This window comes from Typopeltis vanoorti, chromosome 1 (genome assembly GCF_054136105.1).
Source record: "Typopeltis vanoorti isolate ZY-2024b chromosome 1, IOZ_Tvanoo_1.0, whole genome shotgun sequence".
NCBI classification, from domain to species: domain Eukaryota; kingdom Metazoa; phylum Arthropoda; class Arachnida; order Uropygi; family Thelyphonidae; genus Typopeltis; species Typopeltis vanoorti.
The window spans coordinates 18,837,335-18,852,315 of NC_143549.1; the positions used below are offsets into that span (position 1 = coordinate 18,837,335).

The window sequence follows — 14,981 nt, forward strand, 5'->3', positions numbered from 1 at the left end:
CGCCCTATCGGTATTTTAGAATGTGCTCTAAGAAACAAAAAGGTTGTGGAACCCCTGCTCTAGAGTCAGATATTGATGACTATTTGGATCCTAATCCAAATCTTGGTTACAGATTTGAAACAAAAAGGTTGTGGAACCCCTGCTCTAGAGTCAGATATTGATGACTATTTGGATCCTAATCCAAATCTTGGTTACAGATTTGAAAGAAAAATTTCAGAGTTGATGATACAAATGAAAATAATGCAAAATGATGAGCGAAATCTTAGAAGTAGAGCAAGACAGTTTCTTCTTGGTCTCTTCAAACAGCTTAAGCAAAGGTTGCCTGAACACTTGAATATTTTAAGAATGATGTCTTCTTTTTCTGTTGACAATACCCTAAAACATATAAAAGAACCTGTTACTCCCATCTTAGAAATAATGCTGAAAACAGAAAAAGATGTTGCTGCTGCTGAATACCAGTACAATACCATCCACTTAAATAAATGGACAAATATAGAAAACACTGAGCTAGTCTGGACTGAAGGACAAGAATATAAAGATGCATCTGGAATGAATCCGTTTAAAGAAATTGCTCAGTGTGCAATAAATTTATTAATACTGCCAAATTCTAATGTGGATATTGAACAAATTTTTAGTTCATGAATATAGTTAAAACTAAATTAAGAAATAAGATGGAATTGCCAATGCTGACAGCTATTTTGTCAGTCAAGTATGGCCTCAGGCATAACAACAAGTGCTGTACAGGCTATCATTTACCAGCATATACACCGAGTAATATTGGAACGATGGCCACATATAATAAAGCTGAAAATCTAAGTGAAAACATGGGTGAATTAAGTGCAGAAGACCGCATGGAAGATGTATTTAGCCACTTATATGCAAGTATCACTTCAACTTGAATAAAGTAAGTAACTTAAAAGTATCAGCTACTACTTTTAAAATTTTAGCTTCTAATTTTTATTTTTAACTCCTTTTTAGCCCTTTTTGCCCTTTTTTTTTTTTTAAGATTTGGCTGTTTTCAGTCATTTTCATTTGGCAACACTACTAAGCCTCACTGTGTAGTTGTAGTGTGTGAGGAAGTATTCAATAGTAGCATGATGGAACCTTTCATGCTACCATTGAATGGGACCTTTACTCTTGTGGCATTTAAAAACAGAATGTGCCAGCTGTACAAATAAGGAATGCAATTTTTTCACCTCCTAGTAAAACATCAGAATATGACATTGTTCTTGTTGTCAGCTAACAAAGACAATGAAAATGCGTTTGAAGCCTCCAATCATATTAGTCATCGTATTGCTAGATGTGGTAAGAATCACTATAACTGAGAATTTAATTTCTCCTTGTGTAAAAGATGCATTTTATGTATGCTTGGAGAAGAAAATGTGAGAGGAAAATTAACACTATCCCTCTTTTGAACTATACACTATCTCAAAGAATTTAGGATATGTCTGATGATGTTCAGGCAACAGTAATATGTAAATTAAAAGTCAGTTATTTGCTATTCATGTTTACAAAAGCACAGATGTTGCTTATTTCATTGTTTTGCTTGTTATTGCAAGGTATTTAAAAGGCAATGAAGTTGGAAAAAAAACCTCATCCTCTTTCAGAGCACACAAGATGTGAGGATATATTTAATGCTATTGATTGTTATTTCAAAGAAAAGGCCATTAATTGGTCTAATTGTTGCATGCTATGCACTGATGGGGGCAAGTCGATGTCAAGTTTTTGCTCCATTCTTTACATTCGTGTCATGAAGTCATCCACCAATATAACCTGGAGTCACTGTTGCATCCACAGGCAAAGCCTAGTATCTTAACACCCCACGGTGAATTGCAAGTGGTTCTTGATGAAGCTGTTAAACTGGTTAATTTTATAAAGTCAAAGTCCACAAACTCAAGATTTTCAAATCACTGTGTGAAGAGATGATCAGTCTTTGAGTCTTCATTCCACCCTGCTCCTACAGAAGTAAGGTAACTCTATCTCATGGTAAAGTTCTTACCCCGCTGTTCGAACTTAGACATGGGGTCAAGTTTTTGTTTTTGTGAAGACTATTCTTTCCAACAAGCTTCTAAGTTACATGACTGTGATTGGCTTCAGGCTTTTGTATACTTATCAGATATTTTTCTACAAATAAACAGTCTAAATTAGCACTTCAGAATAGTTTGGTAACAATCTTTAAAGTTTTAGACAAAATTGATTTTATGATTAAAAAATTAGATTTTTGAAGGTCATATATTGAAAAAGGCCAAACTGAGGTATTTGAAACTTTACATAATTTCCTATCTGAGAACAAGATGCAGCTCTCCCAGGAAATAAGCGAGAAAATAACAGAACACTTAAAGGTGCTAAAATCATTTGAGAAGTACTTCTCAAAATGTGGAGAAGAGAACAACTGAATTGCAAATCCCTTTGAAGAATAATACTTCCTAGCTGCCAGATTATGAATGAAGGAAAAAGAGTAAGTGATCAAACATTTAACTGATATTACTTTAAAAGCTTTTTTTTTTTAATTAACTTTTTGGCAGCAATCAGCAGAGAATACAAACAGCTTTCTGACAAGGTGCCTAAGTTTCTGTTGCCATTTACGAATACGGAACTGGTGGAAAGGCTTTTTCTTCTTATACCTTTATAAAAAAATAAATACCAAGCTGAATTCATTTCCAGATTTAAGACTGTATCTTTCATCAGTTGAATCTGATTTCAAAAAACTGTGTGCCTCAAAACAAGCTCAAGGATCGCACTGAACATTTGTTATGTATAAAATATTTGTTGTGTGTTTTATAAATATTATTTCAAAACATATTAAAGTTTATCATTTATTAATAAATTAAATTATTAATTAAAAAAATTAATAAATTAAAGTAACAAATGAAATGTACTAATTATTAATAAATTAAAGTAACAAATGTAATGTAGTTATTTTTTTCAGAATTTGTGATGTATTTAGTTGAATTCATCTTTTGAGTTTTGAATGTAAATATGTATGCACTGTCTGTTCACCATATGATTCCATTGCTTTTTTAATCCCATTATTGGACTATTTATTTATGGTTACAACATATAAATTTGAAATAACAGCAGCTATATTAATTACAAACATTTTGCTATTACGAAATGTACAATTTATGGAAATGGGTGCCAAGGGGTACACAAGTGAAAAAAGGTTGAGAACCACTACTTTAAATCCTTGGAGAATAGATATCAGGAAAGTCATGAGAATGTCAGTGATAGACTGATGGATGTAATGTATGGATACTGATGAATAAAATATAAATTGGTGGTGTGATTGAGATATTAAGAAGGTATATTAAACAACAAAAATAACACGACTGCAGTAATAAACAGTGAAAACCAACATATCTTCAGCTGGTTTTTACCATATCCTTTGAATGTAATTTGATATACAATTGATCCTTGAACAACACTGGGGTTAGGGGTGCTGATCCCCCATGTTGTTTGAAAATCCATGTATAACTTTTGACTTTTCAAAAACTTAACTACTAATAGCCTACTGTTTTGGCCGGAAGCCTTACTGATAACATAAACAGTCGATTAACACATATTTTGTATGGTATGTATGTATGTATTATTTTTACAATACACTATATTCTTATAATAAAGTAAGCTAGAGAAAAAATAATGTTTTTAAAGAAAATCATAAGGAAGTGAAAATACATTTATAGTACTGTACTGTATTTATTGATATCATAAGTTTGTTTTTTGTTTACAGGATGAATCGTCTCTGTCAGTACCTACATCAATATTGTCTTATATGATACAAAACACTGTAGATGTTATATGTATTACTAATAGTAAACATCAAAAATGAAAAGATAATGTGAAAAAGAAATTCAGATATAACGATTCATGCATTGATAATGAAGAAGCAGTAGTATGATTGCTTTATGGTGGATTAGTGCAATCAGTACATTTGCTTTGCAGTAGCCTAGCCTATACACTAATGAATGAATTGTTATAAAATTTTTATTTTTATGCTAATTATTAATTTAACTAGTTAGCTAATTAATAACAGTTTATGCAGTTATGATTTAATACTGCATCATTACATTTGTTTACATTTCTCTTGACTGCAAATGGCACCATGTACAGTCTGTAAGTGTTTGTGTGAGTAAGTTTTGATAAATTGTAACTTTTTTATAATAGATTTCTGTATATGGTAGTAAATGATAAAATGCCAGTCTGATTGACCAAGTAGTTAGCATATCCACTCTCCAGCCAAAAGGCTGCAGGTTTCAATCTTGTCGAGGCATGGATGTTTATGATTGTTTTTCACATTCATACACTCATTGAGTTACAGTATTGAAACTATAAACAGTATCATATGGGATGAAACTTGTTTTCTCCATAGAAGCAATTTTAAATATGAGTGCATTTTCAGAGAAAGCCTTGAGTCACTTTTATACCAACCTCGCCCCTGAATTGGAATAATTGTCTTTTCCTCCAAAAGTTTGCGAGATTCTCATCTTATGTAAGTATCAAAAATGGTTTAGTTTATATATATATATATATATATATATATATATATATATATACACACTAGTGGGGGGGGTCTGTTCCCCTGACGCCTACTGCGCCCAACCCCCTGAGTTCCGGACTGGTAGGCTGGTTCTCCTTGAATTCTGATGACCCGAGTTCCGGACTGGTAGGCCAGCTCTCCTTGAATTCTGAAGACTCAAAAGGTGGTTCTGCCCTCAGGCTAGCCCCTGAGTTTCAAAACGTTTCAAATAACTTGACAAAAAACGTTGTTTATCATTTTATATTATAGAGTAGATATATATATAATATAAAATAGTGAATGAATATATATATATATATATATATATTCATTCGTTCATTCATTCACTGGGACTATTCCAAATGATTGTAAAATAGAAAAAATCTTGCCTGTACATAAAAAAAGGCAATGTTCAAAAATATGTAATAATTTTGTCATATTTTAGTTGATAATATTAGGTTAACTTATTGTAGTTTTTGTTTTAAACAAGTGTGTTTTTGAATGGGCTATTTAGTTTGTAAGTAAACCTTGTATTTTTTGTTTGTTTGTTTATTTAAATATAATATTAAAATATGGTTTGGCGCCAATGCATGGTAGAGCAATGGTGGCTTGTCAGGCAATTGGAATTTGCGGAATTTTGTGCAGTGTGTGTGTGTGTGTGTGTGTGTGTGTGTGAAATGTATTCATCAAGGAAATTAAAGGATGTGTGGAAGAAAATTAAAACTGGAGAGAGAGCAAGAGGGTGTATTAAATATTTCAAAAGCTACTACCTGTTAGGTGAAGAGAACATAGCAAATGTTAGTATCAATGTTAGGATGGTAAATATCAGAATTAATATCAAACATATGGCCATGGAAATAGAGGAGAACAAAATTGACATTAATAAAAATATAGAATGCTTGAATGTTATCCTTCAGGATAAAGTGCAAAAATTGAAAGTTTGCAGAAGTGGCAAGACCAATCATGCATATATACACAGATGATATTAATTATACAGGCACTTCTGGAGTCCCAATCTATCCATTCAATCTATCATACCTCTCCTTGAACTCATTAACAGAAAAAGCACTCACAACTGACTCTGGCAACCCATCATTCCACTCATTCACCACTCTCCTAGCAAAAAATCTAGACTTCACTCCCTTACTGACCACACCTTTATTCAACTTCCGGAGATGATTCCCACCATCCTTGTTCTGGTCCCTCTAGGTGCTGAAACATTTCCCCTGCATCCATCCTATAAAATCCTTTAAGCAACTTAAATGTTTCTATCATATCCTCTCTTTTTTTTCTATGAACCAACTTCTGCAATCCACACACCTTCAATCCATCCTCATAGGGAACAGTCCATGGGCCACTCACTATCTTGGTCACTCGCCTCTGAATCCTCTCCACCCCTTCATCTTCCCCAAGAAATCCAGCAGACCAGACCAGACTTGAGCATAATAATCCAGATTTGGGTATATCAAGGCTTTATAAAGAGGAGTAATCTTATGTGCTAATTTAGCAATATGTCCTCTAAACTTTAACTCTCTGTCTACCCCCCCCCTTCCTCTAAATCTCTAGCTTCATCTATTTCCTGGAGTACAGTGCCATCAATGGGATACACAGATTGTAATCTGTTTATCCAAAAATGCATAACTTTACATTTTTCTTGATTAACTGTTACTCTACCTAATTTAGCATCATTTGCAAACAACTGAATATTTCCTTTCAGGTTATTGCCTATATCATTTATGTACAACAGATAACAAGTCAAATCTCCAATACCAGTTTGTAAAATTACAAGAAATTATAATATGATTCAAGTAAAACAAAGATAATGAAAATTGGAAGACTCACAGAATATATACAGATAACATTTAATCAGGAAATCATAGAATAAGATAATAGTTTTAATTACCTAGGAAAATACTTGATTTCAGATTTAAATGACATAACAACTATAAAACACAGACTTCCCATAGCATGGTCAATGATGAATAAAGTTTATAAAATTTGGAAAAACAACAGTTCTTACAACTCTAAAAATAAAATTACACAAAAGTATAATACCTCTACCAACAGCTCTCCTCTACTTTCCAGAAACTCTGATCTTAAAGAAAGAAGCAGAGGGGAAACTGTTGACTTTTGAAACGGAATGCTTCATGAAAATAAACAGCGCTCATTGGATAGAACATAAGAGTAATGAGCAAGTGTTGAAAGATTTGAATATCTCTAACTCAACATTTCTTAATACAGTTAAAAAGTATCAGCTCTGTTAGGTTGGCCATATTATGTGAATGGAACTGGACAGACTTTTTTGCCATTGTATAAAGTCCTTAGAACTGCATTGAACTTTCATAGATGTTGGCTTATGAAATAGCTTGCTTTGAACAGAATGGGTGAAATGAAGGGTGGAATCAACAAAATATATTTTGAGGACCAAAGAAAAGAAAAATTCTTGCATGTGGCAACTGATTTTAATTCATAAACCAATTGTTGTATTTACCTTGTATTCCTGTTTTTTTAGTTGACTGTTGTTTTCACACACACACACACTGACAAAGTTCTGTTATTTTCAGTATTAAATATCTCTTGCTTTTCATTCAAGTTTATTACTGTGTTATCACAATGTTTTCATTGTTCATTCTTTATGTCACCAGTACCTTTAACGATAAGATATATTGAAAAGATCCCTCAAAGTCATGAAGAAAAGTAGTGAGCAAGAGAATAAGTAAGTAGTTGCTTCCCCCCTCCTCCCAATCCTGCACTTGGAGTGTGATTTGTGAATTAAATACCTGAAAACATGGTAAGAATGCATGCATGGATGAGTATAAAGAGTGGTGTAATAAACCTCTTGTTGCATATTTAGGCTTAGGTTGTAGATAGCACTCATTTTTCACATTAAATGGAATGAATCAGCACAAAGAATCAATAATTCATACTGTTTTTCATTCCATTAAATGTTAGACTTTGTGTCACGTAATGTGAAGCTCACATGATGAATCTTCAAGCACCGAATGCAATGAATAATAATAATAACAATATACCTCAAGAAACTCTTTGTCAGATTTTTGTTACAATTATCCAATCCTGAAATAATCACAATCCCAGTTTTTCAATATCACTGACTGTTCATCAGCACTAAATGTACATTTCCATAGCAATACTTACTTTACTGGCCAGTAAATCTGTATTCTAGTGTGTTAAAATTGGATAACAGAGAGAGCCTGTTATACATTTAAATTGTTTAAGCTCAGTTTTATCATTCCTGTAATAAAGCATTCAAAATATATTTTACAGGTATACATTTAGCACCTACTACAAAGTGATGCATTGTGAACTTGCTGAAGGTATGAAGTTGTATTGTGTTCAAAATCAAGCAGATACCAATGAAGTAAGTCTCTCTCTCTTTATATATATATATCTTGCTCTCATTTCTCCTCCCCTTCTAGGGAAACAATAACATTTTCTTTTAGCATAGTTGTTGATATTAAGTGACTGGTGAAGTTGAGTCTACCTGTAATCAAAATAATGTGTTCATACCAGAATGGGAGAATTGAATACATGCCACTTGCATAGGTGCATCATTCTACAATAACTGCTACTTTGCTTTCCAACTTACAGTGAATTTCTACCCAACAATCTGTAAGTTGGAAAGCACATATGTTACCCATACACTTATCTGAAGCTCACTAAGAATGTCTAATTTCATCGTATTCCAGGAGCGTGTGAAATTAGAAACTAACAGCATTCGTAGAATTTCTCAGAACCTCCAGGAGGTTTATATTTAAATATTAATAACAAAATCTTAAAATTATTTTATTATTGTAATATAGTCTAGAATTACTCATATCATACTCTAGTATGAAGGAGAAAAGGGAATTTTTAAGTGATAGTTATCAAAATTTGAAGTTCAGGGAACATATTGCACCGATGGTGAAGATGACATTAACCAGATAAAATACGATGGTGGTCTAAAAGGTTCTCGTCCTTGACCATAGATGGCAACACTATTGGCAAGATTTTTTTTTTCTAGGTTGGTACATCTGTCATACACATCCATGTGAAATTCCAAGTCATTCTATCAAGTAGTTTGTTTCATACAGCTGTCTGAAACAAAAGTGTTGTCTGTATCCCTTGAAATGGATAAAATTGAATATCGTGCGGTTATAAAATTCTTTGTAAAAGAAGGTTTAATGCCAAAAGAAATTCATTCGAAGTTCATAAAAGTTTATGGGCACTCTTCTCCTTCATTTTCAACAATTAAGAAATGGTCTGCCAAGTTTAAATGTGGCCATACCAGCCTTGAAGATGATCCACGTGAAGAATGTCCAAATAGCGTAACAACACCTGAAATCATTGATCAAGTGCACGATATGGTAGGATATCGTCTAGGATATATTTTGCATTAAGAATTGCAAATGAAAACGTTTTGGACAAAATGGGTGCCATGCTTGCTCACAGCAGATCAAAAATGCACTCGCATGAAAATCTCTGAGATTTTCTCTTGGACACACCAGAATCCAAACAGCAGTCAAAACAGTGGACAGAAGGCGTTTGTTCAGCAGGAAAGGTCATGGCATTAGTGTTTGGGGATGCTAAAGGCATTTTGTTTATTAATTATCTTGAAAATGGTGAAACAATAACCTTGGAATATTATTCGGATCTTTTAACCAGACTAGACAAAAAAATTCGTGAGAAAAGACCCAGTTTGCAGAAGAAAGAAAAAAAATCATCTTTCATCAGGACAGTGCACCTACCCACAAAGGTGTTTTGGCAGTGGGAAAATTAAGGGATCTGCACTATGAGTTGTTGGAACATCCATCCTATTCCCCAGATTTGGCTCTCTCTCTGACTTCTATTTTTTCCATAACTAAAACTCTTCCTTGCTGGTCAGCATTTTTCTTGAAATCAAGAGGTGATTGCAGCTGTAGAGGGGTATTTTGCAGATCTTACTAAGAACCACTACAATGATAGAATAATGGTGCTGGAGCATCACTGGAATAAATGTATTAGTCTTAAGGGAGATTATGTTGAAAAATGAAAATAATTTTGAAATTATAAATTTTTTTTTTCGTTGTTAGGCTGAGAACTTTTCAGACCACCCTTGTAAGAGGATCTTGGTTTCGAGCATAGATAGTTAGACCACATTTGGATTGTTATGTTCAGATCTAATCTCCTGAGATTTGAAGGGGATAGAATAATTTTGGGTAGAGGATAGTACAGAAGCAGATTTTAAAAAAATGATATCAGATCTATACAATGCTAATTATGAGGGTAAACTGTAGACATACAAACTGCTGAGTTTAATGGATAAAAGATGAAGGTAGTGATATGGTGAAAAATTTAAACTTTGTTGATAGGTATTTATTTAGTTGACAGTGGGAGAGACTATTCTTATAGTACAACAATGGAAAGGAAGAAGAATACAAATGAGAGAGTGAGTGAGAAGCTTTTTTTTGCATGAAGGGTGATAAAAACTTGAAAGCCCGATAGTGAGGTGAAAGTGCAGAAAGTGAACACATTTAAGGAATGGTATGATACTTTGTTGTCTAAGACTGTTTTCCCATGATTCTTGTGACTCCATGATGATTTTGAATAATAATAATTTGCCAGTCTGGTAGGTCGAGTGGATAGCATATTGTGGACTTCGAATACAGTTCTTATAAAAGTCTGCTCTGGATGAACTCATATTGCTCCTCGAGTTTTTAAAGCTTGTCTCTTTTTTAAAATAAATAAATGATAACAATAATAAGTCTTGGGCATTTAAAGATCATTCCAGTTCACACTTTGAAAAAATTTCAAGAGAAATAAACTTCAATGATATAGAAGATTAAATTTTATACCTTGATAAGGAGTAAAAAACACTAAATACAAAAATGAGTAATGGAAACTTTTCTCCTCATTTAGAGCCGTGAAGAACAGTTGCTTCAGTGGTCAATTGCAGTCAGGATCTTTCAAATACTAGTTAACCTCATTAAAGTAAGTTGTCCTTTTTTTAAATAAAAATTGACATCTGGTTTTAAAATTCTAATATTTTATATTTAAGTTAAATATTAAATAATATTATAGTCATTAATGTTTAACTGAATGAAAATCATAATGATTTCTTGATAATAATGATAAAAGTTTTCAGTAGCCAAACCCTATTTAATAGGCTGTTAATGATCTAATTAACTACTTATTAATTAAAATCCTCTTTTTATTAAACACTTTAATGAAACTGGTAAGCAAAAATATTATATTTATTTCTTTATCTGTTTACTTTATCATGTTCTTAAACGAATTTTCTAATTATAATATGATACTGGGTAACAGAAATTATATGAATAATAATATATATATATATATATATATATATGCACTTTTCAATTGAAAGTGAGTTAGCCAATCTCACACAGAAGTAATAGATTTTTTCTCCTGGAAACTTTTTTTTTTTCCCATCCTGTGTACAGGTAAATTGGGCATGAGAACATACAATCTACAGACAAAAAATACTGTTTCAGGTGTTTGTAGGTGGTAGTAGTAAGATTAAGTAGAGGAGATGTTGAATTTTGTATTGTGGAGTAGATGACCTTCCTGTAATGAGGCCTTGGAAACCTAGGCGGTGTCATTTAATAATAATAATAGTCAACTATCCACTCCTGGACTGAAACACTTGCCCTGAAATGGATAGCAGCATATAATAATTCATCATCATATTCCTGACATATACCCTTTTGGGGGAAAGGGGGTTTGTACAGGATATTATGATAGTACTTCATGAAAAGTTATTATCACCAAATTAATCTGTTATCAGATTGCTTTGGAGGCACTAACTTTTCTCTGATTTTCCTGCAAATTAATCTGTTTCCAGATTAATTTACTGTTTTACTGTATCTATCCACCTAGATCTTGGTCTTCCTTTGGGTCTTTTCCTACCAACCTGCCAAAGAACATTTGTTTTTTTAATCTTTCCTCTGCAGTTCTCTTTAAGTGACTGTATAATCTGGAATTAGCTGAGCTAACACGTTCCTGAATGCTAACAATGTTAGTCTTTCTTAATATTGCCATTTTTAATATGATATTCCCATCGGTGAAATCGGTTTGCTTTCCTAATTTTTCTCAGAACTCTCATCTGTAGTCTCCATTCTTTGGTCAAGTGTTTTATTTTTAACCTAGTTGTCAGATCCATAAGTTAAATTGGTGTGAATACGTTTATATAAAACTAATTTAGCATTTTGACTAATTTCTCTCTGATTCCATATAAATTTATTCAATTGGCTTCCTACCGTACTATACCAGCTGTGCTAATTCAATTGTCTATGTCCATACTAGTGTGGTCTGAAAAGTTCTAAACCTAACAATGAAAAAATTAATTTATAATTTCAAAATTATTTTTATTTTTCAACATAATCTCCCTTAAGACTAATACATTTATTCCAGTGATGCTCCAGTGCCATTATCCTGTCTCTAGTGGTTCTCAGTAAGATCTGCAAAGCACTCCTCTACATCTGCAATCACCTCTTGATTCAAAGAAAAATGCTGACCAGCGAGGAAGAGTTTCGGTTTTGGGTAGAGGTTCCAACAATTCATAGTGCAGATCCCTTAATTTTCCCATTGCCAAAACACCTTTGTGGACAGGTGTGTTGATTGATTTTTTTTTCTTCTGCAAATCCAGGTCTCTCCTCACGAATATTTTCTTCTAGTCTGGTTAAAAGATCAGAATAATATTCCGTAGTTATTGCTTTACCCTTTTCAAGATAATTAATAAACAAAATGCCTTTAGCATCCGAAAACACTGATGCCATGACCTTTCCTGCTGATGGAAACCACTTGTCTTCTTTGGCATTGAACAACTGGCTTCTGTCTGCTGTTTTGACTCCTGTTTGGATTCTGGTGTGTAATGGTGAATCCAAGTCTCATCCATAGTAATAAATCGATGCACAAAATCAGTTTTATTCTTGTTAAAACGCTGCAAGCACTGTTCAGAGAATTTCATGCGAGTGCATTTTTGATCTGCTGTGAGCAAGTGTAATATTTATTCTTTTCTCTCCTAATGTCATGATTTATGATCTTAATCCTCACTTATTCCCTCATATAATTTCCTTAACCCAATTTCAATAAAAGTTCTTTGCTCGATGCATCAAGTTAATATACAGTCTCAATATTAAATATGGGCTGAAAACTTTCTTAAGAGTAGTGCACGTGGATTGAAGACAAAGGGATTGCCATTGAATAGTGCCAAATCCTTTGTTTCAGTGCTGGTGCCAGTTCCTTTTCAGATTCAGAGAAAATTTCTATTATACTGCGCCACTCTAAATCCTAGACTATTGAACAATGCAAAATCAAGGAACTAGAACTCAGTTAGTACACTGTCTAATATCTCTTAAGCACTTTTGTTAAATTCTAAATTCATCAATTAACTAAAATTCATTTCACAGTCTTAGCCTCCCTTTGTATTCCCACCTTGGTTCCAACTTAATGAATGGTGCAATAGAAAGGAAATCAGGCAAGTCATCAATTAATACTAAAGAAAAAACATTTAATTACAAAATCAGACAATTTACACTTTATGAATAAATTCTGACATAGAATTGCACTAACTTTAGGAAATGAGTATACTCAACTAAAATTTCTAATTCTCCCAATAATATGTTAAAACATTATTTCAAGTAGGAAATTCTATCAAAGGTCAATTATCCATTTAACAATAACAAAATTATCTCAACGAGCTTCCACACAATTCCTCCATCCAAAACTTAAAAGTTCATCTACTTCCTTTAGCATAATATCTAAAGTCCTTTCATTAATTGAAACATTATAAACCTAAAGTCCTTTTTACAATTGCAGGTTGTTCACCTCAACACAATTATATAACAGATCAAAATTCTACATTACCAAAGGCTGAGGAATTATTCAACCTTCACATACATCTCGACAGAACTTCGTTTCCTTGATCCTTCTCTTAATTAATTCTATCTCACTATTTGACTGATGGACTTGGACTAGACACATCTCTGCCAGAAAGGTAAGTCTGGCTCACCGCTCTCAGGTTGACTGGCTCAGCATGGCTTATCGGTCTCCATGGTGATCAGGAACTCCGCTCCACTAGGCTACTTGTTGACCGGCGAACTTGCCATAGGCATTTCAGCATGCTCTAACGACCTCTGTCTTGATGACCACTCCAATTCAGGGGGGAAGAGAAAAACAGCCTTGAACTAGCGTCGCTACGCTTTTTAAATCATGCGCCCGATGTTTCTTCTCTACATCATCCTGCTCTCTCCCTTTTCCCACAAACCTTACTTTTTCCAGCACCGAGCACCACTCTTTCTCCCCTAGTGTGCTTTATGAAGGGAACCCGCGTGCGCATCCTACTTGGTGCATATGTTTAGTTTCAGGCCATCACTATCTAATCCGATTATCTTTCTCCCGGCAATACACAAGTATTTGCATAAAATCCACATAGTTTGAACATTAGAAAATTTACAATAATTATTTACAACATGATGCATAGACAAGTTTTACTCAAATTACTAATGTTGCTTATAAATTACAATTAGCTTTATTTCTTCTGATATACCAATATTGGTCCCTGGGATGTTATTGCATGTTAAATCTGAATGAAACATAAATGGATTTAATTTCAGTCTCATTCAGAATTTAACACAAGTGCAGTACCCATATTGTGCAAAGCTTTTTCATTTGCAATTCTTCATGCAAAATATATCCTACACATTTTCTTTTGAAATGCCTAGCCTCAGCAATTTCATGGACTTTGATGCACTGGTCATCCAATTCCATATCGTGCACTTGATTAATGATTTCTGGTTTTGTTACACTTTTTGGATGTCCTTCACGTGGATCATCTTCAAGGCTGGTACTGCCATGATTAAACTCGACAATCCATTTCTTAATTGTTGAAAACAAAGGAGAAGAGTGCCCATAAACTTTTATGAACTTCTTTTGTGTTAGACCTTCTTTTACAAAAATTTTTATAAGTGCACAATACTCAATTTTATCCATTTTAAGGGATATAGACAACACTTTTGCTTCAGACAGCTGTATAAAACAAACTACTTGATATGAATGACTTGCAATTTCACATGGATGCTTATGACAGATGTGCCAACTTAGAAAAAAAAAATCTTGCCTATAGTGTTGTTGTCTATGGTCGATGCCGAGAACGTTTCAGACCACCCTCTTATTTAATTATTTATTTCAAAGTTACATGGTGTTCAGCATTCATTCTGTAGAATTTATCAGACAAAAACACTCGTGTTAGAGCAATTACTTTACTTACAATTAAGAAAACACATGACATTTCAACTTTTATATCAAGGTTATCATCGTTAAAAAAAAAAAAAAAAAAAAAAAAAAAAAAAACATATGACCATGACACTGCACAAAAGTAAGTTAAATCTAACTGCTTTATTAATCCCTTACACTAGCCTGCCCTCTAGTGAAAAAACAATTAAAATAAAAATTTATGCGTAATAAA

At 33.2% G+C, this 14,981-nt stretch overlaps 1 protein-coding gene across 5 annotated transcripts in view; it reads left to right on the forward strand.

The window, feature by feature from the left end:
* The window catches only part of Fancd2 (Fanconi anemia complementation group D2), an 883,021-nt gene that overhangs the window by 743,439 nt on the left and 124,601 nt on the right, over window positions 1–14,981 (forward strand). For all 5 annotated transcript variants that reach the window (XM_090413132.1, XM_090413256.1, XM_090413216.1 and 2 more), the window contains 2 exons: window positions 7,802–7,895; window positions 10,412–10,483. In XM_090413132.1, coding sequence (XP_090269258.1) covers window positions 7,802–7,895; window positions 10,412–10,483 — 166 coding nt within the window. The remainder of the gene's footprint in view (window positions 1–7,801; window positions 7,896–10,411; window positions 10,484–14,981) is intronic.